General features: G+C 38.2%; 1 protein-coding gene across 4 annotated transcripts in view; it reads left to right on the top strand.

Annotated features, from left to right (window-relative positions):
• Positions 1–25,302, top strand: part of GPATCH8 (G-patch domain containing 8) — a 94,196-nt gene that overhangs the window by 42,411 nt on the left and 26,483 nt on the right. For 3 of the 4 annotated variants that reach the window (XM_039220030.1, XM_039220031.1, XM_039220033.1), the window contains 2 exons: positions 13,841–13,908; positions 15,611–15,697. In XM_039220030.1, the coding sequence (XP_039075961.1) occupies positions 13,841–13,908; positions 15,611–15,697 (155 nt within the window). Of the gene's footprint in view, positions 1–11,744; positions 11,790–13,840; positions 13,909–15,610; positions 15,698–25,302 lie in introns of all 4 variants that reach the window. The other variant, XM_039220032.1, reaches the window with a different exon arrangement.

The following is a 25,302-nucleotide window of genomic DNA, read 5'->3' on the forward strand; positions in this document are numbered from 1 at the left end:
CGTTTCTCCACATCCTCGCCAGCATCTAGAGTTCTCTGATTTGCTCATTTTAGCCACTCTGACTGGCGTGAGGTGGTATCTCAGTGTGGTTTTGATTTGTATTTCCCTGATGAGGAGGGATGCTGAGCATCGTTTCATGTGTCTGTTGGCCATCTGGATGTCCTCTTTGGAGAAGTGTCTGTTCATGTCTTCTGCCCATTTCTTCACTGGGTTGTTTGTTTTTCGGGCGTGGAGTTTGGTGAGTTCCTTATAGATTCTGGATATTAACCCTTTATCTGATATGTCATTTGCAACTATCTTTTCCCATTCCGTTGGTTGCCTATTAATTTTCTGGGTTGTTTCCTTGGCTGTGCAGAAGCTTTTAATCTTGATGAGGTCCCAACAGTTTATTTTTGCTCTCGATTCCCTTGCTTTTGGGGATGTGTCAAGTAAGAAGTTGCTGCGGTGGAGGTCAAGGAGGTTGTTTCCTGCTTTCTCCTCTAGGGTGTTGATAGTTTCCTGTCTCACGTTCAGGTCCTTTATCCATTTTGAGTTGATTTTTGTGCATGGTGTGAGAAAATGATCTAGTTTCATTCTTCTGCATGTTGCTGTCCAGTTCTCCCAACACCATCTGTTAAAAAGGCTGTCTTTTTTCCATTGGATATTCTTTCCTGCTTTGTCAAAGATCAGTTGGCTGTATACTTTTGGGTCCACTTCTGAGTTCTCAATTCTGTTCCATTGGTCTATGGGTCTGTTTTTGTGCCAATACCATACTGTCTTGAGGATGACAGCTTTGTAGTAGAGGCTGAAGTCTGGGATGGTGATACCTCCCGTTTTGGTTTTATTTTTCAGTATTACTTTGGCTATTCGGGGTCTTTTGTGGTTCCATACAAATTTTTGGATAGTTTGTTCTAGTTTTGAGAAGTATGCTGGTGCAATTTTGATTGGAATTGCATTGAATGTGTAGAGTGCTTTAGGTAGTAATGACATCTTAACTATATTTATTCTTCCTATCCATGAGCATGGAATGTTTTTCCATTTCTTTGTGTCTTCTTCAATTTCCTTCATAAGTTTTCTATAGTTTTCATCATACAGATCTCTTGTATCCTTGGTTAGGTTTATTCCGAGGTATTTTATGGTTTTTTGTGCAATTGTGAATGGGATCAGTTTCTTGATTTCTCTTTCTGTTGCTTCATTATTGGTGTATAAAAATGCAACCGATTTCTGTACGTTGATTTTGTACCCTGCAACTTGGCTGAATTCTTGGATCAGTTCTAGTAGGCTTCTGGTGGAGTCTGTCGGGTTTTCTATGTAGAGTATCATGTCATCTGCGAAGAGTGAAAGTTTGACTTCCTCTTTGCCAATTCTGATGCCTTTGATTTCCTTTTGTTGTCTGATGGCTGATGCTAGGACTTCCAGCACTATGTTAAACAACAGTGGTGAGAGTGGACATCCCTGTCGTGTTCCTGATCTCAGGGGGAAAGCTCTCAGTTTTTCCCCGTTGAGGATGATGTTAGCTGAAGGCTTCTCATAGATGGCTTTGATGATGTTTAAGTAGGTTCCTTCTATCCCAACTTTCTCGAGAGTCTTTATTAAGAAGGGATGCTGTATTTTGTCAAATGCTTTTTCTGCATCTATTGACAGGATCATATGGTTTTTATCTTTTCTTTTATTGATATGATGGATCACATTGATTGATTTGCGAATGTTGAACCAGCCCTGTAACCCAGGAATGAATCCCACTTGATCTTGGTGGATGATTCTTTTGATATGCTGCTGGATTCGATTTGCAAGGATCTTGTTGAGAATTTTTGCATCCGTATTCATCAAGGATATTGGCCTATAGTTCTCTTTTTTTGTTGGATCTCTGTCTGGCTTGGGAATCAGAGTGATGCTGGCTTCATAAAATGAGTCCGGGAGTTTTCCTTCGACTTCTATTTTTTGGAATAGCTTGAGAAGAATTGGGATTAATTCTGTTTTAAATGTCTGGTAGAATTCCCCAGGGAAACCATCAGGTCCAGGGCTCTTATTTGTTGGGAGATTTTTGATCACTGATTCGATTTCTTCACTCGTTATGGGTCTGTTTAGGTTTTCTATTTCTTCCCGTGAGAATTTTGGTAGTGAGTGTGTGTTTAGGAATTTGTCCATTTCTTCTAAGTTGTCCAATTTGTTGGCATACAATTGAAATAATTATTGTTATTCTCAGTTTGCAAAAGGAGAAACAGGCTTAGAGAAGCTTAGTGAGTTGCCCAAGAATAAGCAACCAGTAAACAACAGTATCAATTCAAATCTTGGTTTTTCGCACTCTAAAACCATACTCTTAACTACCCGTGCTAAATGTGCAAGGCTTTAATACTATACCAATCTAGAACTTTACTTTGTAAATCAAAAGTAGTTTTTAATCAGAGGAGAGTCTTTCATAGCAAATAGAGATCTTAAAGATTCTTTTATCTGAAATTCATTTTACAGACGGAGAAATTTAGGCTTAGGGTTCTAAAATGTCTGTAATAATGCTGAAACCCAGCCCCAAATTCTCTGATTTGTGATCTATTTTTCTTCGCACTGTACCAGCCAGAATATTTGTGGTAGAAGTTAAGTACTAGAATGTTCACAGTATGTCTGAAGGTGAATGAAAGACTACTTAGAAAGTTGTCTGGGTATGAGATGAGGAGGACTTAGAGTGATAGCAGTGGAGAAGATGTAGGTATGAAGGATGATAAAACAGATCAACCAAGGAGCGCCATGTACAGTCAGGTCATGCATGTGTCTGACTAGCAAGCCCTTGTTCATCTGGTTTAGTGATAATCCTTCCTAGTAGCTGCTAGCGTTTATTAAGTGTTCAGTGAGTGCTTGCACATGGATTCTCTAATTTAAATGCTCTTTGAGGTAGATACTGTTCCTGTTTTTCAGATGAGAAAATTGACATTCTGAGCCATGCTTTACCTAAGACTTGATAGCAAATACGTGGTAGAATAATGGTGCTAAAAGTATGCTTTTAATCAGTATACTATAGTGTACTCAAAGTCTCTGTGGTGGCTCACTTCTCTGTTCTGGAAAGATACGACGGTGGTGAAAAATGCAAGTATTACAGAATTGAAACATACAGTGGTTATTCTGGCCAAAAAAATTTGCAGGTAGCTGTGAATGTGAGATTTTTACTTAGGGCACCTGAGGTGGTTATATATATTCCTCATGATTAACATAAATTTGTATAAAATCACTAGAAATTTGGAGCACCTGGGTGGCTCAGTCTGTTAAGCGTCCGACTTCAGCTCAGGTCATGATCTCATGTTTCGTGGGTTCGAGCCCCGTGTCGGGCTCTGTGCTGATGGCTAGCGCAGAGCTGGAGCCTGTTTCAGATTCTGTGTCTCCCTCTCTCTGTGATCCTCCCCTGCTCACACTGTCTCTCTCTGTCTCTCTCAGAAATAAATAAAACATTAAAAAATTTTTTAAATCACTAGAAATTTAAGTCTGGATTGAGTGGTAAGAACTTTGGCCATGTTTTAAAGGGACGATTGTTTATTAGTCTTTATAACGTCTGCCTCATTACTCTAATTTTCTCCCTTATTATTCATATTTCTCTCCTGTAGTACTTTTGATATTCTTGTATAAATTGTGTTTTTGTGTCTCTTAACCCTAATTAAATGATAAACTTTTGAGTGATAATAATTGTCCATTTACATGGTTTTTAAAAAAATTCGGCATACATTTATTGAATCTTTAAATATGCCAGATTTGTACAAATCTTAAGAGTTCAAGAATGGGGGGGGAGCACCTGGGTGGCTCAGTCGGTTAAGCGTCCGACTTCGGCTCAGGTCGTGATCACACGGTTCGTGGGTTCGAGCCCCGCGTCAGGCTCTGTGCTGATGGCTAGCTCAGAGCCTGGAGCCTGCTTCAGATTCTGTATCTCCCTCTCTCTCTGACCCTCCCTTGCTCACGCTGTTTCTCTCTCTCTCAGAAATAAATAAAACATTAAAAAAAAAAAAGTTCAAGAATGAGGAGCCTGGGTGGCTCATTCAGTTAATCATCCAACTCTTGATTTTGGCTCAGGTCATGATCTCACGGTCGTGAGGAGGAGCCCCATGTCAGGCTCTGTGCTAACAGCACAGAACCTGCTTGGGATTCTGTCTCCCTCTCCGTCTCCTCCCCCCCCTCCCCCTCCCCCCTCATGTGCTCTCTCTCCCTCTCTCTCAAAAAGAAAAAAATGCCTTAAAAAACATATTCGTGATTTGGGATCTGAATTCATATAATACAATTTATTTTTTATAGTCTTTTTTTTTTTTTTTTTTTTTTTTTAATTTGAGAGAGCGCCCACTTGAGTAGGGGAGGGGCACAGAGTAGGAGACAGGATCCAAAGCAGGCTCCCCACTGCCAGCAGCAGGCCTGATGCTCAGCTTGAATTCCTGAATTGCAAGATCTTGACCTGAGCTGAAGTCGGATGCTCAACTGACTGAACCACCAGGTGCCCCTGTTTTTCTTTATAGTCCAATCCTTAGCCTGATCTTAGATTATTTCCTACCGTGTTACTTATAAACTTCTTTGACTAGGTTAATTTGCATGATTAAAATTAAACTGGTTTATATAGAAATTGGGCTACTTACTTAGACAAGAGAGTGGAGTGTCCAAGAAACTTTTTATTTTTTTTTATTTTTATTGTATTTTATTTTATTTTTTTTATTTTTTACAAATAGTTTATTGTCAAATTAGTTTCCACATAACACCCAGTGCTCATCCCCACAAGTGTCCTCCTCCATGCCCATCCCCCCTCCCCCCCACATCCATCAGTCCTCAGTTTTTGTCAGCATTCAAGCGTCTCTCATGGTTTGCCTCTCTCCCTTTCCCCCACCATTTCCCCCCTTCTTCTCCCCCTTGTTCCTCAGTTAATTTCCTCCTAATCCTCCTATACGTGCAAACATATGATATTTGTCCTTCTCTGCCTGACGTATTTCGCTCAGCATAACACCCTCAAGGTCCATCCATGTAGCTACACATGGCCAGATTTCATTCTTTCTCATTGCCATGTAGTATTCCATGGTATAGATAAACCACATCTTTTTGATCCATTCGTCCGTTGATGGACACTTAGGCTCTTTCCGTGTTTTAGCTATTGTGGAGAGTGCTGCTATGAACAGTGGGGTACATGTGCTCCTATGCATCAGCTTTTCTGTATCCCTCCAAGAAACTTTTTAAATGAGAAATATGGAGCATAGAGTAATAGTGATTTCTTTTTGTAAGTATAATAGTCCAGTCAGGTAGAAATAGTTGAAAATATAAAAATTCACTAGTGAACCAGTATTTGATAAATAGAAACTAAGAGAAGACAAAAATTGCTTTCAAAGCTACATGGAATCATAGAGTTTAGTACTGTAAAAAAATGTGTTTTTCTAAGGATGACCTAACATCTCTGGACTCTTAGAATAGAGTCCAAAGGAAATAAGGGGGACTTTTGAGTAATTTCAATCTACTTGACGTTCTGACTTCTTATATTCCATGAAGAGTTCATTTATTATAAATGGGACATACCATAGATTAATATCTTGGTATTCAGTACACGTATATAGCCACTGTTGTCTTCCTCCACATGCCAGTAAATAGTAAAAACATTGTGACAGTGTTTATTCAATTTTGCTTAGGCTGAATATCTTTTCTTAGATGACTTGAACTATATGTTTAATTTGGAGAAGGTCTTGTTAAAATTATGCTTTAAATTTATACTTTTGGCTTGGATTTAATATTTGTGTAACATTGCTTTTCAAACTAAGTCTCATTTTGTTAATGGAATGGTATATGGGAAAGATTTTTGGATAATACTTGGGTTATTGATCCTGGATAATCAGTGTGTCCCATCTGTAAATAGGATCGTCTCATTATCACCAAATTATATGTAAAACATTACATTTTGCCACAACTTATATTTTAGAGTATCGTTCATTTTATTTTGGAAATGAAAGGAAAATAAGTTGATTTTAATTTTCTGAAGCCTTAAGGAGGTAACTGGTTTAAAGTCCAACAACATCCTACATGGTGATTTATGGTTTCTAAAGCTTCTCCCATTTGTTGTATCTTGATCTGCATACGGATCCTGAGCCCTCGGGGGAGGCTGCGGAGACTCAGGCTCTGTTTGTCAGAAGTGACAAGAAATCTCTTATTGGAGAACTGAGATTTTGTAGCCCAGCTTTTTAAGGGACTACCTAGAACAATATAGAAAGAAAAAAAGATGAACTGGGGAGAAGGTTAATGTGGAAAAGTAAAGGAGGAGCAGTTTAAATGAAGCTGAAAAGTCTTTTTTGGGTTATTGAATTATCCTAAAATTCTCAGTGTAGTTATGGAAAATTTAACCAATAGTAAGAGAATACAATTCTAATAGGGTGTTGGATTGTTGGATTAATTACAGTTCCATAGGACTGGCTATTATACACATAACTCTTCGAAATATTTTGTACTGAGATATTTTCCATTCTTTATAACTTAAGAATTGAAGTGAGCCATGGCACCTGGCAGCCTCATTCAGATGAACATATGACTCTTGATCTTGGGGTCAGGAGTTTGAGCCCCACATTGGGTATAGAGATTACTTAAATAAATAAACTTGAAGTGAGCCTTAGAGATCTTAAGTCTGTCTCACCCCTTAAACATGCCTGTTTCTCCTTGACTGCTGATGAGCGACAGCAGATAAAACAAATTGAACAAGCCTCTCTTGAACACTAATGCAAAATTCAAATATTTCTTTATGATAGCTTGCATAATTTTTGAGATATGGAAGCCTGTATAATATAGCCCTGTGTTCTATTTGATAAGATAATTATTTGATTACAAGACAGTTAAATTATCTGTATTTCGTGGCATTAAGCAGAACGCACCATGATGACTAAATATATAGACCTGAACAAGTTCTAGACCCACTGTGAACATGTCTTCTTTTGAGTGAACAAATGCTTTTTAATTGAACACTGCTCTATCCCAGATACTGTATCAGTTATTCAGGATACAAACATAAGTAAAACTGAGGGCACAAAAGTGTTAACTAAACTTTTTTTTTTTTTTTTAATGTTTGTTTATTTTTGAGAGAGCACGAGTGTGTGCGCAAGCAGGGGAGCGGCAGAGAGAGAGGGAAACACAGAATCTGAAGCAGGCTCCAGGCTTTGAGCTGTCAGCATACAGCCCTTCTCAGGGCTCAAACTCATGAGCTGTGAGATCATGATCTGAGCTGAAGTTGGACACTTAACCAACTGAGCCACCCAGGCGCCCCCTGACTTGAGTGCCCCACTAAAGCCCTTTTGCCCATCTCTGTCCTCATTTAAATTTTTTCTATTTAAAAAAATTTAATTCTTTTAAAATTTATTTTTGAGAGAGAGCAAGCAGGAAAGGGACAGAGAGAGAGAGGGAAACACAGAATCTGAAGTAGGCTCCAGGCTCTGAGCTGTTACACAGAACCTGATGTGGGACTTGAATTCATGAACGGTGAGAGCATGACCTGAGCTGAAGTTGGTTGCTTAACCAACTGAGATACCCAGGTGCCCTTTGTCCTTGTTTAGTAATATTAGGCTATGTAATTAAAATTCAACTGTTTTAGGGGCGCCTGGGTGGCTCAGTCGGTTAAGCGTCCGACTTTGGCTCAGGTCATGATCTCGCAGTTCGTAGGTTCGAGCCCCGCATCAAGCTCTGTGCTGACAGCTAGCTCAGAGCCTGGAGCCTGTTTCAGATTTCTGTATCTCCCTCTCTCTCTGCCCCTCTCCTGCTCACGCTGTCTCTCTCTCAGAAATAAATAAAAAACGTGAAAAAATTTTTAAAAAATAAAATAAAATTGAACTATTTTATCTTGTAGAGCTAGCTCCGATACTTTGGTAAGATGGAAGGATGGGGATTCTTTTAGGTCACAGTTAAATTACTGTGCTCTTAGAAAACCTCTGTATTTGAAAATCAAAAAAATCTGGTTGTTGTATAGATCACTAAACAGGCTGTGGCAAGAATATAGTTAGTTCGGTAGTATTGGAGAATTTGAATTCTGTTGAGAAAGTTTGTAGGAATAATATGCTTGATGTTTGTAGTTAGTGTTTCCATGTTTCCAGGGAGATAGCATATATCATATTATAGTTTAAATGATGCTGAAAGTAATCATTCTTTTTATGATATCAAAGACTATTCAGAAGAAGTTTGCAAAAATTAAGCTTTGGCTTGGAAGTAGATGTACCATTTTTCTGTGTTTCTGAAAGTTTGTATGCATCACTGTTTTAATAAATGAAATTATATTTAAATGCACTAACATAGTATAGAGTCCTATTTTTTTTTTTTTTTTAGTTTATTTATTTATTTTTAGAGAGAGAAAGCATGGAAGGGGCAGAAAGATAGAATCCCAAGCAGGCTCCTCGCTGTCAGCTGTCAGCTGTCAGCACAGAGCCTGAGAACTATGAGATCATGACCTGGATTGAAACCAAGAGTCATACAATACACTTAACCAACTGAGCCACCCAGGTGCCCCTAGAGTCCTATTTTGAATAGTTTCACAAATCAGAAAATGTTTACATGTATTTGAGTTACTTAAAGTAAGAAATAAAGAGGTCAGGTTCTTGGTCTTTATCAGTATGATGGCCTTTGAAAGAGATTATTGTGACTTTTTGATGGCTTTTATTTCTGCTTTATTAGGATCAGTCTTTAAAAATCATTGTAGACATCTTAAGAAGACAAGATATATATTTTTATTTTATTTTATTTTATTTATTTATTTTTTTTAATGTTTTATTTATTTCTAGGAGAGAGAGAGAGACAGCGTGAGCAGGGGAGGGTCAGAGAGAGAGGGAGTCACAGACTGAAACAGGCTCCAGGCTCCGAGCTGGCAGTCAGCACAGGGCCCGACGCGGGGCTCGAACCCACGAACCGCGAGATCATGACCTAAGCGAAAGTCGGACGCTTAACCGACTAAGCCACCCAGGCGCCCCAAGATATATATTTTTAATGTTTTATTTATTTTTGAGAGAGAGAGAGGGTATGAGCATAGGAGGAGGGGCAGAGAGAAAGGGAGACAGAATCCACAAAGCAGGATCCAGGCTCTGAGCTGATAGCACAGAGCCCAACAGGGGGCTCAAGCCCGTAAACCTGAGCCGAAGTCAGACCTTAACCAACTGAGTCACCCAGGCACCCCAATATTTTTAAGCATTTTCAGATATATATACTGGCTCCATAAATGTTCTGTTCCCTACCCCCATGCCAGAAGTTTAAGTTGGTAAGATTATTTTGTCTAATTATAGTAATTAATGGGGTTTAGGACTCTGTGTTGAACATTGCCATATGCTCAATGCCTTCCAACAGTGTAGTAGCAATTCAACAAATACTTGTAACGAATATTTGTTGTTGAATGAATCTTAGGGGAATGGCAGCAGAAAGAAATTGATGTGTTCTTGTATCTCTTGACTATCCAACTAGTATTTTAACCACTTTGGAATCTTCTTCATTTCTAATTTGTTCCTGTAGGAAAATCCTATGTCTTCTGATTATGAAGTGTGACTGATTACCAAATTATGGTTGTTCTTTAATATTTTCTTCTCAATTGTTCTACTGGAGTTTTTCTCTTTAAAAATAGTGTTTCTCAAAAAAGTATTTCTCTTCAGTCCAATTCTTTGGGCCAGTTTTGTAGATTAGTGTTATCTTTAACTATCGTAAAATCAAAAGTGATTCATGAGAGATTATTCTAAGAAACAAGGAGGCTACAGACAATCTGAATTTTTGTATTTGGCCTTATTCTCTCTCTTTAGTTATGATAAGTCGTAATAGCTTCACATTTTTAAAAAGTTTATTAGAGAGTGCAAGCGAGGGAGGGGCAGAGAGGGGAATAGAGAGAGAATCCGAAGCAAGCTTTATGCTTTCAGCACAGAGTCCAACGCAGGGCTGTATCCCAGGACCCTGAGATCATGACCTGAGCCGAAATCAAGAGTTGGATGCTTAACCAACTGAGTCACCCAGGCGCACATATTAGCAAGAGATGTATATGTGCACGTTTTAAAGTTTTGATTTAGAAAATAGGAATATAAATTTTTTTCCCATCATATGAATACGTTGGTATTGGCATATTTCAAGATCTGGTAGGTTGTTTGTTTTTTATTTTTGTTTTGCCTCCCTTCTCCAGTTGGCTGGATCACAGTCATGGTATTTATTGATCTTTGACTGAGGAGGACAGTTTCTTTTATGGAAAATATTTAGTGTTCTGGTTGAAGTTGCCTCCTTTAGAGTGAAATAAATAACAAAATGTTAATTTAATGGATCTTAAATATTTTCTCCTTTAAAGGAAACTAAGAGTAGGGAACATAGATTTAGTTCAATTTATTTTATTTTTTAAAGATTTTATTTTTAAGTAACCTCTATACCCAACATGGGGCAGGGACTTAAACCCCTGAGATCAAGAGTCACATGCTTTACCAACTCAACCAGCCAGTAGAACCCCTAGTTCAATTATTTTAAAACAGAAATTGAGTTTTCTAGAGAATATCCTATCAGCAAACATTTGGTTGCTACTCACCTTTTGAAGTCATCCTTCTAAGTTGTTACTCAGGTGTTCCATGATGGTGTTCTTTATGATAGGATTTGTCATTAATCACAAATGAATGAATAGAGAGGAATTTTGTTTTTTCCACTAGGATTTTTTTCCTTGGTTTGGAGCCTTTTTAATAATGGAAAGAAATTGCTGCTTGGCCCACACAGTAAAGTCATCTTCAGACTGTTTTTTTGTTTTGGGTTTTGTTGTTGTTATTGTTGTTGTCGTTGTCACATATATGTATACATATTTTTTGTAAGTAAGCTCTATGCCCATTGTGGGGGTTGGACTCAGGACCCCAAGATCGAGTTTCATGCTTCACTGACTGAACCAGCCAGGCGCCCCTATATATATTTTTTAATTGAAGTGTAATTAACATATAGTATTATATAGTTTTAGATGTGCAGGATAATGATTCAGCAGTTAAGTGTAGTTCCTCCCTGTCACCAAACAATGTTCTTACAATACCTTCAGATTATTTTTAAAGCCAGACCGTTTATTTTCTGTGATGAGTTACCTCTGAGGGGATTAATTGTAAATGTGACAGCCATTTTGATGCCACTTTCTGGAGTTCCTGGTCTCCAAAGCTTGGCTTTGTTGTATGCAGAAAGATGTTGGCAAGCCTGGGAACACTTCATTAAAAGAAAACAAATTTCTGAGGGAAGCTGCTGGAAGGGTTTTATTCATTCATAACAGAACTCTAATGCACAGAAGTTTTCTAAGCACTTAGTGTACAAGGTTATTTTCCAGACCTCTTAACTTTTTATATTTTTTTAACAAGGTCTTGATGATTCCCCTCCCAACCCACAAATCCTCTTAGAGTTCTTTTACTAAAGGAAATGACTTGATCACAGTCCAGTTGATCTGTCTTTGATGTTATTTCTTCAAGGAGAAGTCTCAAGTTGGGCCCTGAATACAGATTTACCAGAATGAATAGTTAAGTGAGGGATTGGAAGCTAGAGCAAGTTCTCACTGTAACACACTCCCCCCCCCCCCCCCGCCCATGCATTATTAAAGAGGAGGTTGGACATATTCTCAAGTAACAGCGCAAAAATCTCACACCCCTGTCAGACCAATGTGAAAACAACTGCTGGAGCTGGAAGTGTCCTTCCTCTGTCTGCAGCTGAAATTGGGGGAGGGACAAACCAATAGTTACTTTACCCCTCCTTATCTGCCTGCTAGAAGGCCTGTTTCCTGCCCTCATGGTTTCTGCCTAACAGATGGTGTTTCTTTTTTACAGCATTATGATCCTGGACTTGTTGTGGTGATGGTAAACTTAGCAGTGGTAATTTTTTATTTTCAGACTGAATTACTCCTTTTGTCATCAGTGCACCAATATGTTAGGCTTACTTTCTCTGTTGTAGCCTTCATCCTTCTGCTTGGTCTTTTTCATTTTCCTTTCCTTTCCTTATGCAACTTGTCTGATCCTTGTTCATTAAAGGGTAATGTTAAGAAGGGATGTATCTGTTTGTGTTAGAACTGCCAAAAAAAATCAGTTAAAACATTAAATTCTAATACTGTCAAAAACTTGATTTCCCCACAATGTAATGGGCACTAGCACTTGCTACTGCAATTTATAAATAAATTAAAACAAACTTTGACTGCCTTAGGAGGCAAAAGTACTAATGCAGAGTTTATAAACAGGGGTTTACAGAGGTAATGAAATCTGTGCCAAAACTTTCTTGATTCTTGCAAAACAAATTCTGGCAGACTAAACCAAACCAAACAAAACAAAAAAGGAAATTTCTTTGACATTTCTTTTCAATTCTTTCATTGGACCATTTGTGTATTTTACCAGTAAATCCCTGATTGAGACGTTATGAAAGTGATATTGCACCTAGGAAGTCATTTTTATAACCTGTCTTTAATTTGGTCCTTTTGCTAAAGATTGCAGTCACTGCTTATTTATTATACCATTGGGCATAAGGTAGTCATGCATTTTCATTTTAACTGGCAGTCTTTAATAGTATCTAAAAGAAGGCTGTATTTTAGAACTTTTTTCTCTCTTTTTTTTTTTTCTGGCATGAAATGATCTTTATTAACTTCAACTTTCACTGTGTTAATTATTCTTAATTATCTCCTTATTTATTGTTTAAAAACAATAATGAGATATTGGTGATAAGTAAATCCTGAATTTGTTTTTCATTATGTTTTAAATACAAAAATTACACACAAATATGGAGTAACTGGATGTAAGTGGTTGCCAGTCACTTTGAGAATAGTTTCTTCTTTTTTCTCTCCAGGACCTCCACTCATGAATAGAGCATTTATTTATTTTTAATTGGTTTTGGTAATACCTCAGATTTAGCCTGACAAAACTCCTCTTTTAGCCCAAAGGTATAATACATATGTGTGTATAACAACAACAAAAACACAAAACAAACAAAAAAACAATTGTTTACACCAGCCTGAGTGAAATGATGAGGGAAGTAAACATTGTGTTTTTTCACTAAAGGTGTGCAACAGATAAGGTAAGTCCTCTTTTCAGTGGGCTTACATCACAATAAAAAGCGCAAGTTGTGATGTAAAACAGCTGTGGTAGTAAAGTGCTTGTCTGCCCCATTTTGCTTTGTTTGGCTGGTTATGAGTGGATTAAATATACATTAAAAAAAATCTCCAGCATAGATTGATTAGTTAAAAGTCAATTTTCTTCGCAACTAGTCCTTTTCACAGCTTACCGATTGCTACAGCCAGTGTTAAATCCACTCTGGAAAATGGGACCTCAGAGCACCAGTTTAAAAGTAAAATTCTTTGTCCCTAAGGGCAACTAACTGTTGCTTTTTATTTAAAAATTTTTCATAGTCCCAGTTAAATGTAAAGCATCTTTTGAAAACAAAAAAATATTGAAAATGCTGAGTTGCCATTATGGAGTTTTTCTGTATCAGGTTTGAAACTCTGCTTGTTTTTTTATTTAAGCATGTCATTTGAGTTATTTATTACTAGTTTTAAAAGTGTGTGTGGGGGGATGTCAGTGGACAGTAAGAGTGAAGTGATTCTTAATGGAAAGTTATTTGGAGGTCTTTTTAAAAAGCAATTTCTAAGGTTTTTGATTTTAAATCTCCTGGTGCCATTGCTTAGAAGTGCTTTGCATTACTTATTTAATTTTGCCATAGCAATCTGGAATTATTTCCACCTGGAACGTCAAGGTGATTAGTTGGGCTTAAACTGGGAGAGGTAGGTTTGGTCGTAAGCTGTGAGAATGGCTTGTGTTTGGTTCACTGTAGCTTTCTGGTCTCTGCACTCCAAGGCAAGATCTCTAACCACCCAAACCCAATGTATACAGTGAACTGTTGGCTTAGCTTTGCTTCTTACCTTGATAATGTGTTCCTGTTACAGGGAGAACGGATCCCATTCCGATTGTTGTCAAGTATGATGTCATGGGCATGGGTCGCATGGAAATGGAGGTAAATTGACCTCATTAGTTTGTTTTTTTAATGTTGTATTCATTGATATTAATTCTAAATTCATATGCTAATGCAAGAATACATTTATTAGATAGAATGTAGTTTTAATATTTTTCTTTGATCATTTAAAAATATTTTTTACTTTCTGGGGCGCCTCAGTTGGTTGAACGTCTGACTCTTGATTTTAGCTCAGGTCATGATCCCAGAGTCATGGGCTCAGCACAGAGCATGGAGCCTGCTTAAAATTCTCTCTCATTAGGGGCTCCTGGGTGGCTCAGTCTGTTAAACGTCTGACTCTTGATTTCAGCTCAGGTCATGATCTCACGGTTACTGAATTCGAGCCCTGCATCAGGCTCCCTGCTATGTGTGGAGCCTGCTTGGGATTCTCTCTCTGCCCCTCCCCGCTCAACACGTGTGCTTTCTCTCTCAAAATAAGTAAATAAACTTAAAAAAAAAATTTCTCATGGCACTTGGGTGGCTCAGTTGGTTAAGTGTCCGACTTCAGCTCAGGTCATGGTCTCACAGGTTGTGAGTTTGAGCCCCACATCGGGCTCCCTGCTGTCAGTGCAGAGCCTGCTTTAGATTCTCTGTCTCCCTCTCTCTCTCTGACCCTCCCCCATTTGTACTCTTTCTCTCAAAATAAACCTTCAAAAAATAAATAAAAATTCTCTTTCCCTCTGACCCCTTCCCCACTCATGTGCTCTCTCTAAAATATAAACTTAATATATATATATTTAAATTTTTAAAAAACTTATTCATTGATTTTGAGAGAAAGAGCGCAAGTGGGGGAGGGACAGAGAGAAGGAGAGAGAGAGAACCCCAAGCAGTCTCTGCCCTGGCAGTACAGAGCCAGATGTGGGATTTGAACCCATGAAACTGTGAGATCATGACCTGAGCTGAAACCAAGATTCAGATGCTTAACTGACCGAACCACCCAGGTGACCCCCCCACCCACCGTTTTACATTCTCACTTGGTGCTGCCTTTGAGACAGGTAGATGACAGATAATTCCCCTATTTTAACAGGGGCATAAAGAAGTTGGATGTTGTTTTTTGTTTTCTCGGTTTTTAGGGTTTGTTTTGTTTTGTATTTTATTTTGAGAGAAACAGAGAAGAGAGTGCTTGCAAGCAGGGGAGAGGCAGAGGGAGAGGAAGGGAGAGAACCCCAAGCTCAGTACTGAGCCCTACGCAGGGCTCAATCTCATGTCCCAAGCTGAAATCAAGAGTTGGATGCCTAACTGACTGAGCTACCTGGGCGCTCCACGAAGCTGAATGTTTTGTCCAGGGTTGTACCACAAAGCAAGATCAGACTTAAAGCCCAGACCCTGGTGCTCATTTCATTAGCCATTGTTGTTCAACTCTAAACACGTTTGCTATGGTCGAAGCTTTGCCCCTGTGTACAGCTGTCATCTGTGATACCTTGTTTTCATTGCCTAAAATCTTTTCTCCATTTACTCCTAATTCTTTGGCATTGAACGGTAAAGTCAAGTCTGTAATTATCAAAAAATGTGCCTGTTGGGAACCACCAGCATGAACGGATTAATTAGCTATTTGGCACACATATTTCTCTGTGGGGTGACAATAAAGCAAAAGATAGCTGAAGTTTTTCATTTTCATGCAATAGTGTAGTTGTACAGATGACTTTTTAATAGCTAATTGGGGGTTCTTTAGGAATTAAGACTAATTATATCTATTTTTGTGAAGCTCGATTATGCTGAAGATGCTACCGAACGGCGCCGTGTCCTAGAAGTAGAAAAAGAAGACACAGAAGAATTGAGACAGAAGTACAAGGTACTTAAATGAAGCCAATCTTGGATGTTTGGTGCGCACACTGAAAGAGATACTCATTTTGGTGAAGAGGATCTCTGTTGTTGAAGGCATTTATTTGACATTTGGTGATGAATAGTAGTAGGCCTCAGGTTTCTGTTACTTTCCTATTTACTACCTTTGTAAAAACTATAGACCTAAAACCTCATAAGTCTGTTGGGATGATTGCATTAGTCTTTGAAAACACAATGCCTGGTACACAGTAGGCAGTAGCAGCAGTAAAAATTGTTATTTAAGAGTCCTTTGGAAACTTGAAAGTATTGGTAAGCCTTTTGATTTTTAATGGATGAGGTATTTTAAGAACAATAAATTGAGAACTTTAGTATTTTCCTTTTTAAGGGATTAGTTATAGAAAACTGCAGTTTAAAGCATGTTATAAGTTAGCTTTCAACTAGACTGACCAGGAAACATGCCTTTCAAGATGTACTGTGCCCAATCTCTACCAAAAAACAGGTAAATTTGAATATAAGAAACAAGATTATTGGTCATGATCCTTAAAGTGAAAAGAGGGAAAAGGGATTTATTTTAAAAATCTGTTTTGGGACGCCTGGGTGGCTCAGTCGGTTAAGTGGCCAAATTCTGCTCAGGTCATGATCTCACGGTTCGTGGGTTTAAGCCCTGCATTGGGCTGTGTGCTGACAGCTAGCTCAGAGCTGCCTGCTCCGGATTCTGTATCTCCCTCTCTCTCTCTGACCCTCCCCTTCTCACGCTGTCTCTCTCTCTCTCAGAAATAAATAAAACATTAAAAAAAAAAAAAAATCTGTTCTACCATAAAAATATATGCAACACAAAAACTGACAACTGTAGGGAGAAATGTTATATTTACCACAATATGGAAGATTTTAATAGATCTCCTTCAGTAACTGATTCAAAAAGTAGAAGAAAAAAATAAGCAAAGACATTTGAAAGATTTGAATAACACATTAACAAATTCCACCTATAATGTTTGGTATGGAACTATGAATCCAGTTACTCTGAAAATCAAAAATTTTGAACATATATGAAACATTTATTTAAATAAAATTTTCTGCCATTATCTGTGTCATAAAGTAACACCAATTTTGGAGAATTGAAATCAAGTTGATCAAGCCACAAACAACCAATTTTTAAAATAAAAGATGATTAAAAAAACAAAACCCTGTTAGGTTTTGAGAAAATTTAGTTTCTAGTCAGTGAAAGAAAAATATCACAGTGGTAATGGGAAAATATTTTGAACTAAAAGATAAAAATACCATATTTCAAAATTTATAGAAGTAACCTCAAGTAATATTTTTAAAAAAATTTTTAATGTTTCTTTAATTTAGAGAGTGCATGGGAGGGGCAGAGAGAGAGAGACACACACACACAGAATCTGAAGCAGGTTCCAGGCTCTGAGCTGTCAGGACAGAGCCCAATGTGAGGCTTAAACTCACGAACCATGAGATCCATGACCTAATCTAAAGTCGGACACTTAATCAACTGAGCCACTCAGGCACCCATTTCAAGTAATATATTAGATAGCAGATAATATATATCCTTAAATGCTGTGTTAGAGAAAGCAAGAAATGAAGTAAACATTTCTCTCAGGAAGTCAGAGAAAGAATAGCAAAGTATTTGCAAGGACATAATAAAGAAAAGATAATAAAAGGTTAACAGAAATGAAGCAGAAAACAAAGCCAAAAGTTAGCTCTTCGATGTACTTATAATATTAAGAAAGAAATTAACTTAGAAAACCAGTATCCATAATGAAGAAAGAAGACATTATAGCAGATATAGTAGGCATAGGCAGCACTAAAAGGTAAAAATAATACAAATAACTTTATTCCATTGAATGCAAGTTAGGTTTAAATGGACAAATTCCTAGAAATAGAACTTGCTAAAGTATACTAAAAAAAAGAAAACTTCAGTAATTCTGTTCCTATTATATAAATTGAATCTGTAGTAAAAAACTCTTTCCAGAAAGCCCAAATAACTTCACTTAGCAAATTCTATCAAAATTCAAATAGGAAATCATGTCAATCTTAACCAGTAATTTATAACCTTCCAGAGAATTGAAAATGAAGAAAAAAACTCCCCACTCATTTAATGAGATTCTGATACCACCTTGATGCTAAATCCTGACAAAGATACCTACATGATACTCTGATTTATAATACAGATACAGTTCTTAAAAGACGAGGGATTACAGAACCAATTTAGGATGTATCTGTTATGCCAGGAATGCAAGATTGATTTAATGTTAGAAATACAACCACATTAAGAGATTAAAGGAAAAAAGCTATATGATCATCTCAGTAAATGTAAAAAAGAAAGAAAGCATTATATAACGTTCTGCATTCATTCATGCATGATGAAAAGTCTTGTCCAAATTGGTAAAGAAAGAACCTTCCTTAACCAGATAGAATGCCTAAAAAGAAACACATAGGAAACATCATAGGGTCTTTAACTGATGGTCTTAAAATGTTAATACCTAACCTAGGGCTTCTTGTTGTGAGTAGAAAGTGTAAATCCTTTAGGTCCACCAACGAACTGGTCTGAAATTCCAGTCTCTTATTTCCATTTATATCCTGATAGATGGTTAGTTTCTTCATGCTTTTAAAAGACAGCGGATAATGATAATAGTGCAGTTTTTTTAGTTCCTATTTAAAGAATGAAGACAGCTCTTTCTTTTTTTTAAATTTTTATTTATTTTTTAAAGTAATCTTTGCACTCAACATGGGGCTCAAACCCCCAACCCCAAACTCAAGAGTTGCATCTAGGGGCGCCTGGGTGGCTCCGTCGATTAAGCGTCCCACTTCGGCTCTGGTCATGATCTCACGGTTTGTGGGCTCGAGCCCCGCTTCAGGCTCTGTGCTGACAGCTAGCTCAGAACCTGGAGCCTGCTTCAGATTCTGTGTCTTCCCTGCACGTGTGTGCTCGCGCGCGCTCTCTCTCTCTCTCTCTCTCTCTCTCTCTCTCAGAAATAAATAAAAAACATTAAAAAAAAACTTAAGAGTTGCATGCTCTACCAACTGAGCCAGCCAGGTGCCCCTTGGAGAGAACTTTTCATATTTCTGAACTTTTCACAGGGAGAGCTTATTAGCCTTTTACCATCCAGGTCCTGAGGCCTCATCTTCAAGCATTTAGGGATTCTCCTGTCATGTTGAGCTGAGCTATATATTAAATTTTTTGTGTTTTGGGGTGTCTGGCTGACTCAAGTGTCCGACTCTTGGATCTTGACTTAGGTCTTGATCTCAGGGTCAGGAGTTCACGTCTTGCATTGGGCTCCACACTGGGCATAAAGCCTACTTAAATAAAAATAATTTTCTATGTTTTGTTTTATCCAGAATATAACATGGTGAACTCTTCCCTTCCTTTTTTTCCTTTCATAGTCTCCTCGCCCTACCCTTTTCTTTATGCACTAGTCAACCCTTTTGGACTGGCTTTAGCACTTTTCCTTGAATCAATTTATTCAAGGCCACAAAACACCCATTTTTTGCTAAATACAGATACTTGAATCTCTACATCTTTACTGTAGTGCAGTATGAGACTGGTTCTGATTCACTGAGCTCCCAGAACTATCAAGTAATCCTTTCCATAAGCCATCTCCTGCTTAGTCTCCTCAGCTTTCAGTCTTAAAACATTGGTTTTCAGGCCCTCATCTTCTTTCAACCACCCTTGTCCTTCCTCCACCTTCCCTTACTCCCAATAGAAAACTTAAAGGAAATTTGGACCATCAGACAAACTTAAATTTAGACCATGGCTCTAAATTTAATCCTATGATGTATATTATAGGTAGATGAATGCACTTGGGCCCGTCTACTCCTGTCCTTAATATTTCACTTGTTTCACCAGCTCTCAAAGGATAATTCCTACCAAGAATTAGGGATCTTTGACTTCTCTTATTAAGGACCTTACATATTTGTAAAAGTGTAACCTTGGCAGCCTCTCTCATTACTCATTCTTTTCCTATCACCAGTAAACACGTTCACACATTTGTGGAGGAAAAGAACCTCTAAAACTTAAGAAGCCTCACACTGTTGACTCCCACTCAGTGTAGCTACAGTCTTCTCTTTTTACATGTCTTTAGAACTAAACTTTTTTTTTTTTTAATGTTTATTTATTTTGAGACAGAGTGTGAGCAGGGGAGGGGCAGAAAGAAAGGGAGACACAGAATCCAAAGCAGGCTTCAGGCTCTGAGCTATTAGCAAAGAGCCCGACATGGGGTTCAAACTCATAAACTGTGAGATCATGACCTGAGCCAAAGTTGGACGTTTAAACAACTGAGCCACCCAGGTGCCCCTTGCCCATTTTAAAAAATTATTTATTTATTTTTGAGAGAGACAGAGACAGAGTCTGAACAGGGGAGAGGCAGAGAGAGGGAGACACAAAGGCCAATATAGGCTCCAGGCTCTGAGCTGTCAGCACAGAGCCCAACATGGGGCTCAAACCCACATGTCATGAGATCATGACCTGAATCAAAGTCACATGCCCCAACTGACTGAGCCGCCCAGGCACCCCAATATAATACTCATTTTTAAAGTCACTGACTCTGTAGTATAGAGATAGTTAGATATAGATGGACATAGGTTGGATTTTATTTTTGTTACCTTTATCTTAATAAAATTACCCTATGTTCTCTGTTTCTTTTAGAGCATGTCCATTATTTTTGTGCTGTAAGCAGTGGCAGGTTACCTTGCTTTCCTTCTTATTCCCTTTCATTTCATCCACCACCTAAAATTAATAAATACACTTAGTATGTAGCATACAATTAAATACTGTAATATAATGCTTTCATTATTTGATTTTCAGTTTTGAATAAAGTTTTTTTTAACTTTTATTACAGGTAGAGTAATAGGCAAAACTCTTTCCTATTTACTGTCTCTACTTACCTTGTTTTATAGTAGTTCTGTCATTTTATTTTGCCAAGGTATATAGTAGGTACATTCTGATCTGACATGCTAATAGCTCTGCTTCTGTAAACCTCAGAGCTCTGTGTACATTCATAGCCTGCCAGTCCTTCTGCTGAGTTTTTCCTTATCATTTCTGCAGTTTATATCCTAGTAACTTCTTGAAAAAGTGTTGTACAGGGGTGCCTAGGTTGTGCAATGAGTTGTGTCTGATTCTTGATTTCAATTCAGTTCATGATCTCACAGTTTGTAAGTTTGACCCCACGTCAAGCTCTGTGCTGTGTCAGTGCAGAGCCTGCTTGGACTTCTCCTGTCTCTCTCTCTCTCTCTCTGCCCTTACCCTACTTGTGCCCCCTCTCTCTCTCAAAAAAATAAAAACCTTTAAAAAACAAATATTGTAGGGGTGCCTGGGTGGCTCAGTCGGTTGAGCATCTGACTTCGGCTCAGGTTATGGTCACATGGTTTGTTGGTTTGAACCTCACGTTGGACTCTGTGCTGACAGCTAGCTCAGAGCCTGGTGCCTGCTTCAGAATCTGTTTCCCTCTCTCTCTGACCCTCCCCCGCGCACGCTGTCACTGTCTCTCTCTCTCTCTCTCTCAAATTTAAAAAGAAATGTTGTGCAATCAGTATTTCATCAATTATTTTTATAGGTTGAAAAAATATTTATGAAATAATAAATATGCGGCCTGAGTGGTTCAAGTTGATTAAGCATCCAACTCTTGATTATGGCTCAGGTCATGATCTCACACTTTGTGAGTTTGAGCCCTATATTAGAGCTCCATGTGGTGAGCGTGGAGCCTGTTTGGGATTCTCTCCTTCTCCCTCTCCCTGCTCCTCCCATGCTAGCATGTGTGCCCACTCGCTCACTCGTTCTTTCTCTCTCAATAAAAAAAAATTTTAAAAATACATGGTTTTAAGTGCTCTTAGGCCCTTGGGAAGAAGCAAATTCAGTCTTCTCTAGAGTGATTTTAAATGTCAGAAAACTTCTAGATAAAGCCCCCCAAAATAGGAGATCATAGTCATAACACAAACCCAACTGGGAAACTAGTAATTATGGGCTAGAGTTAGATGAGGAAGGAAACAAAGAAGCAGAATCAGACCCTTTAAGGCTGAAGATACTGGAATTTTCAGCTCAAATACAACATATAGAAGAAGCATATTTAGTATGTTTATAAAAAATTCTTTTAATGTTTTATTTCTGAGAGAGAGAGACAGCGTGAGCAGGGGAAGGTCATTGAGAGAGGGAGATACAGAATCTGAAAAAGGCTCCAGGCTCTGAGCTGTCAGTCAGCACAGAGCCCGACGCAGGGCTCAAACCTATGAACTATGAGATCATGACCTGAGCCGAAGTCAGCCACTCAACCGACTTAGCCACCCAGGTGCCCCTTAGTATGTTTAGAGAAATAAAAGGGATTGAGATTATGAGTAAAGGACAAGAGACCCTACAAAACCTCAGTGAAAGGATTTAATAGCAGATTACGCAAAGCTGAATATTGAAGAAATATGTGAAGAAATATCCAGAATGTAGCAAATAGTGGAGGGAATGGGGTGCAAGAAAGAAAAAGAAATGGAAACTATGTGAAAGAGGTTAAGAGTTAATGATAAAGAACAAGAAACTCTAATATGTAGCTAGACAGAGCTTTAGAAAGAAAGAAAAACAATAGGATGGAGGCTCAAAGATTCCAGAATTGAGAAAAACACAATTCACAGATTGAGCTTCACAGAACTGTTGGCAGTAACAAAGAAGTCAGAATACAAAGTTGATTATGATCAAATCTAATGGAATCTTAAAGGTGCTCAGTGTAAATAGTCATCTTAGAATTGTACACTCAGCAAAAATATCTTTAAAGATAAAAATAAGTCTTCAGATACAAAATTAGTTTGCCACCAAAAGACTCTCCTAAAAGAAATTTTAAAGAACATACTTTAAAAGGGAGGAACAGGATTTAGAGGCTTGAGATGCAGTAAAGAATCTCTTATAAATCAGTATTTAAGTGAGGGTGTGTGGGGGCCACCTGGGTGGCTCAGTCGGTTAAGCATCCGACTTCGGCTCAGGTCGTGATCTCACGGTTCGTGGGTTCGAGCCCCGTGTCAAGCTCTGTGCTGACAGCTAGCTTGGAGCCTGCTTCTGATTCTGTGTCTCCTCCTCTCTCTCATCCTCCCCTACTCATGCTGCCTCTCTCTTTCAGAAATAAATAAAACATTAAAAATAATAATAATAAAATTTAAGTGAGGGTGTGTGTCCCCATCCGTGTGTGTATTTAATCCAGTCTTCTCATCTCTTTTGGAATAGTAAATCTTTTAAATCTATATAAATATTATAAAAAACAGTATCTTATAGAATTAAAACCAAGATAGAATTAAAATACATTACTAAGAGATACATTCTACTTGGCATCTGCTGCTTTATACTGCTGACTTTTGAATCAAAGTCTTAGGCAGATGTATCTTATGAGAAGAATATATGTCTGAATAAATAAATATAAACTTATTTATTTATTTTGAGAGAGGGAGAGCGTGTGTACATGCACACGGGGGAGGGGCAGAGAGAGAAGAGAATCTCAAGCAGGCCCCACGCTGTCCATGCAGAGCCCGACATGGGGACATGGGGCTTGAACTCACAAATTGTGAGATCATGCCCTGATCTGAGATCAAGAGTCGGATGCTCAACTGACTGAGCCACCCAGGTGCCCCTGAGCCCTGGTTTTAAGGGAGGTTGAGAAAGTAAGTTTTCTGACTTTTGTCTTGGGGAAACCAGCACTGATAAAGAAGGCTACCCACAAGTTGCTTAATAGCCAGACGACATGAAACTACAGGGTGCTTAGCAAAAATGATGGTGAATGATTGAATGTGGCAAAAATTATAATATGCTATATATTCACTTTGTAGTTTTAGTAAATTTACCTGAATAGTTCAATACTGACATTCCACAAAATACAACCCTTGTTTACTGATTAAGTAGCTTATGTGAGAAATGGTAGATGATAGAACTGCCTTAAAAATGTATCCAGAAGGGGCGCCTGGGTGGCTTAGTCGGTTAAGCGTCCGACTTTCGCTTAGGTCATGATCTCGCGGTTCGTGGGTTCGAGCCCCACATCGGGCTCTGTGCTGACTGCCAGCTCAGAGCCTGGAGCCTGTTTCAGAGTCTGTCACTCCCTCTCTCACTGACCCTCCCCTGCTCATGCTGTCTCTCTCTCTCCTAGAAATTAAAAAAAAAAAAAAAGTATCCAGAAGATACAAAACTGAATATAGAAGGCCAATGTTAGAAGGCTTTGAAATGAGACTTACCTTTAGATCTGTTAACTGGAAGGATCTACTGATTGTGAGACTAATATATCTTTCCTTGCTGTAAAAGGCTAACAAGTAATCCTTTATCATTTTTTAAAAAATTTTATGTATTTTAGAGAGAGAGTGAATGGGAGAGAGGGGCAGAGGGAGAAAGAGAGACAGATAATCCCAATTAGGCTCCACTTTCAGTGCAGAGCCTGATATGGGGCTCAATCCCATGATCCTGGGATCATGAGCTAAAATAGAGTCAGATGCTCAACTGACTGAGCCACCCAGACACCCCAATAATCATTTATCATTCCTTTCCCCTTTTCATTCTTCTGTACTACTTTATAGCAAATGAATAATATAGTTGACCCTTGAACAACATGGGGTTAGGAGCATGATCCTTCCCACAGTCAAAAATCTGCGAAAACTGACTCCCCAAAAACTTAACTACTAAAAGCCTACTGGTGACTAAAGCCTTACTAATAACAGAAAGTCAATTAACACATATTTTTTATATCTGTTATATATTATATTCTTAAAGTAAACTAGAGAAAAGAAAATATTAAAATTATAAGAAAGAGAACACTGGGGAGCCTAGGTGGCTCAGTCAGTTAAGCATCCATTAGGCTCAACTCAGGATCTCATGACTTTTGAGTTTGAGCCCCACGTTGGACTCTGTGCTGTCAGCTCAGAGCTTGGAGCCTGCTTTGCATTCTGTGTCTCCCTCTCTCTCTGCCCCTCCCCTGCTCGTGCGCTGCCTCTCAAAAGTAAATAAACATTAAAAAAATGTCTTTATGAGAAGATATATTTGATGTACTGTACTGTATTTATTGGTACTGTAAGTTGATGTCATCTGTTTACAAGATGAATAATCCGTCAGTACCTACCTCAGTATTGTCTTATATGACACACCATGCCGTAAATGTTGTACTTATTACTAATACTATACATCAAAAATGAAAAAGATTGAGGAGCCTGGGTGGCTCTGTTGGTTAAGCATTTGACTCCTGATTTTGGCTCAGGTCATGGTCTCATGGTTTATGAGTTTAAGCCCCACATTAGGCTCTGTGCTGACAGCACAAAACCTGCTCTAGATTCTGTCTCTACCTCTCTCTCTGCCCTGCCCTGGCACACTCTTTCTCTCTCTCAAAAATAAGCAAACATTTAAAAAATGAAAAGATAACGTGAAAAATAAATAAATTTATCCTTATAAATTCATGCATTGATAATGAAGTAGCAGCAGTATGATTGCCTTACGGTAGTCTAGTGTAATCAGTACAATTGCTTCACAATAGCCTAGACTATATACTATTGAATGCTTATAAAATTTTTATGGCATACAACATTCATATTTATAATACATCATTGGAAATATTGTTAGATTTTAAAAATAATGTGTATTTCCCTGAGTTGATAGGTTAATAC

Source organism: Hyaena hyaena, unplaced genomic scaffold, assembly GCF_003009895.1.
Source record: "Hyaena hyaena isolate Hyena2069 unplaced genomic scaffold, ASM300989v1 scaffold_856, whole genome shotgun sequence".
In the NCBI taxonomy this organism is placed as follows: Eukaryota; Metazoa; Chordata; class Mammalia; order Carnivora; family Hyaenidae; genus Hyaena; species Hyaena hyaena.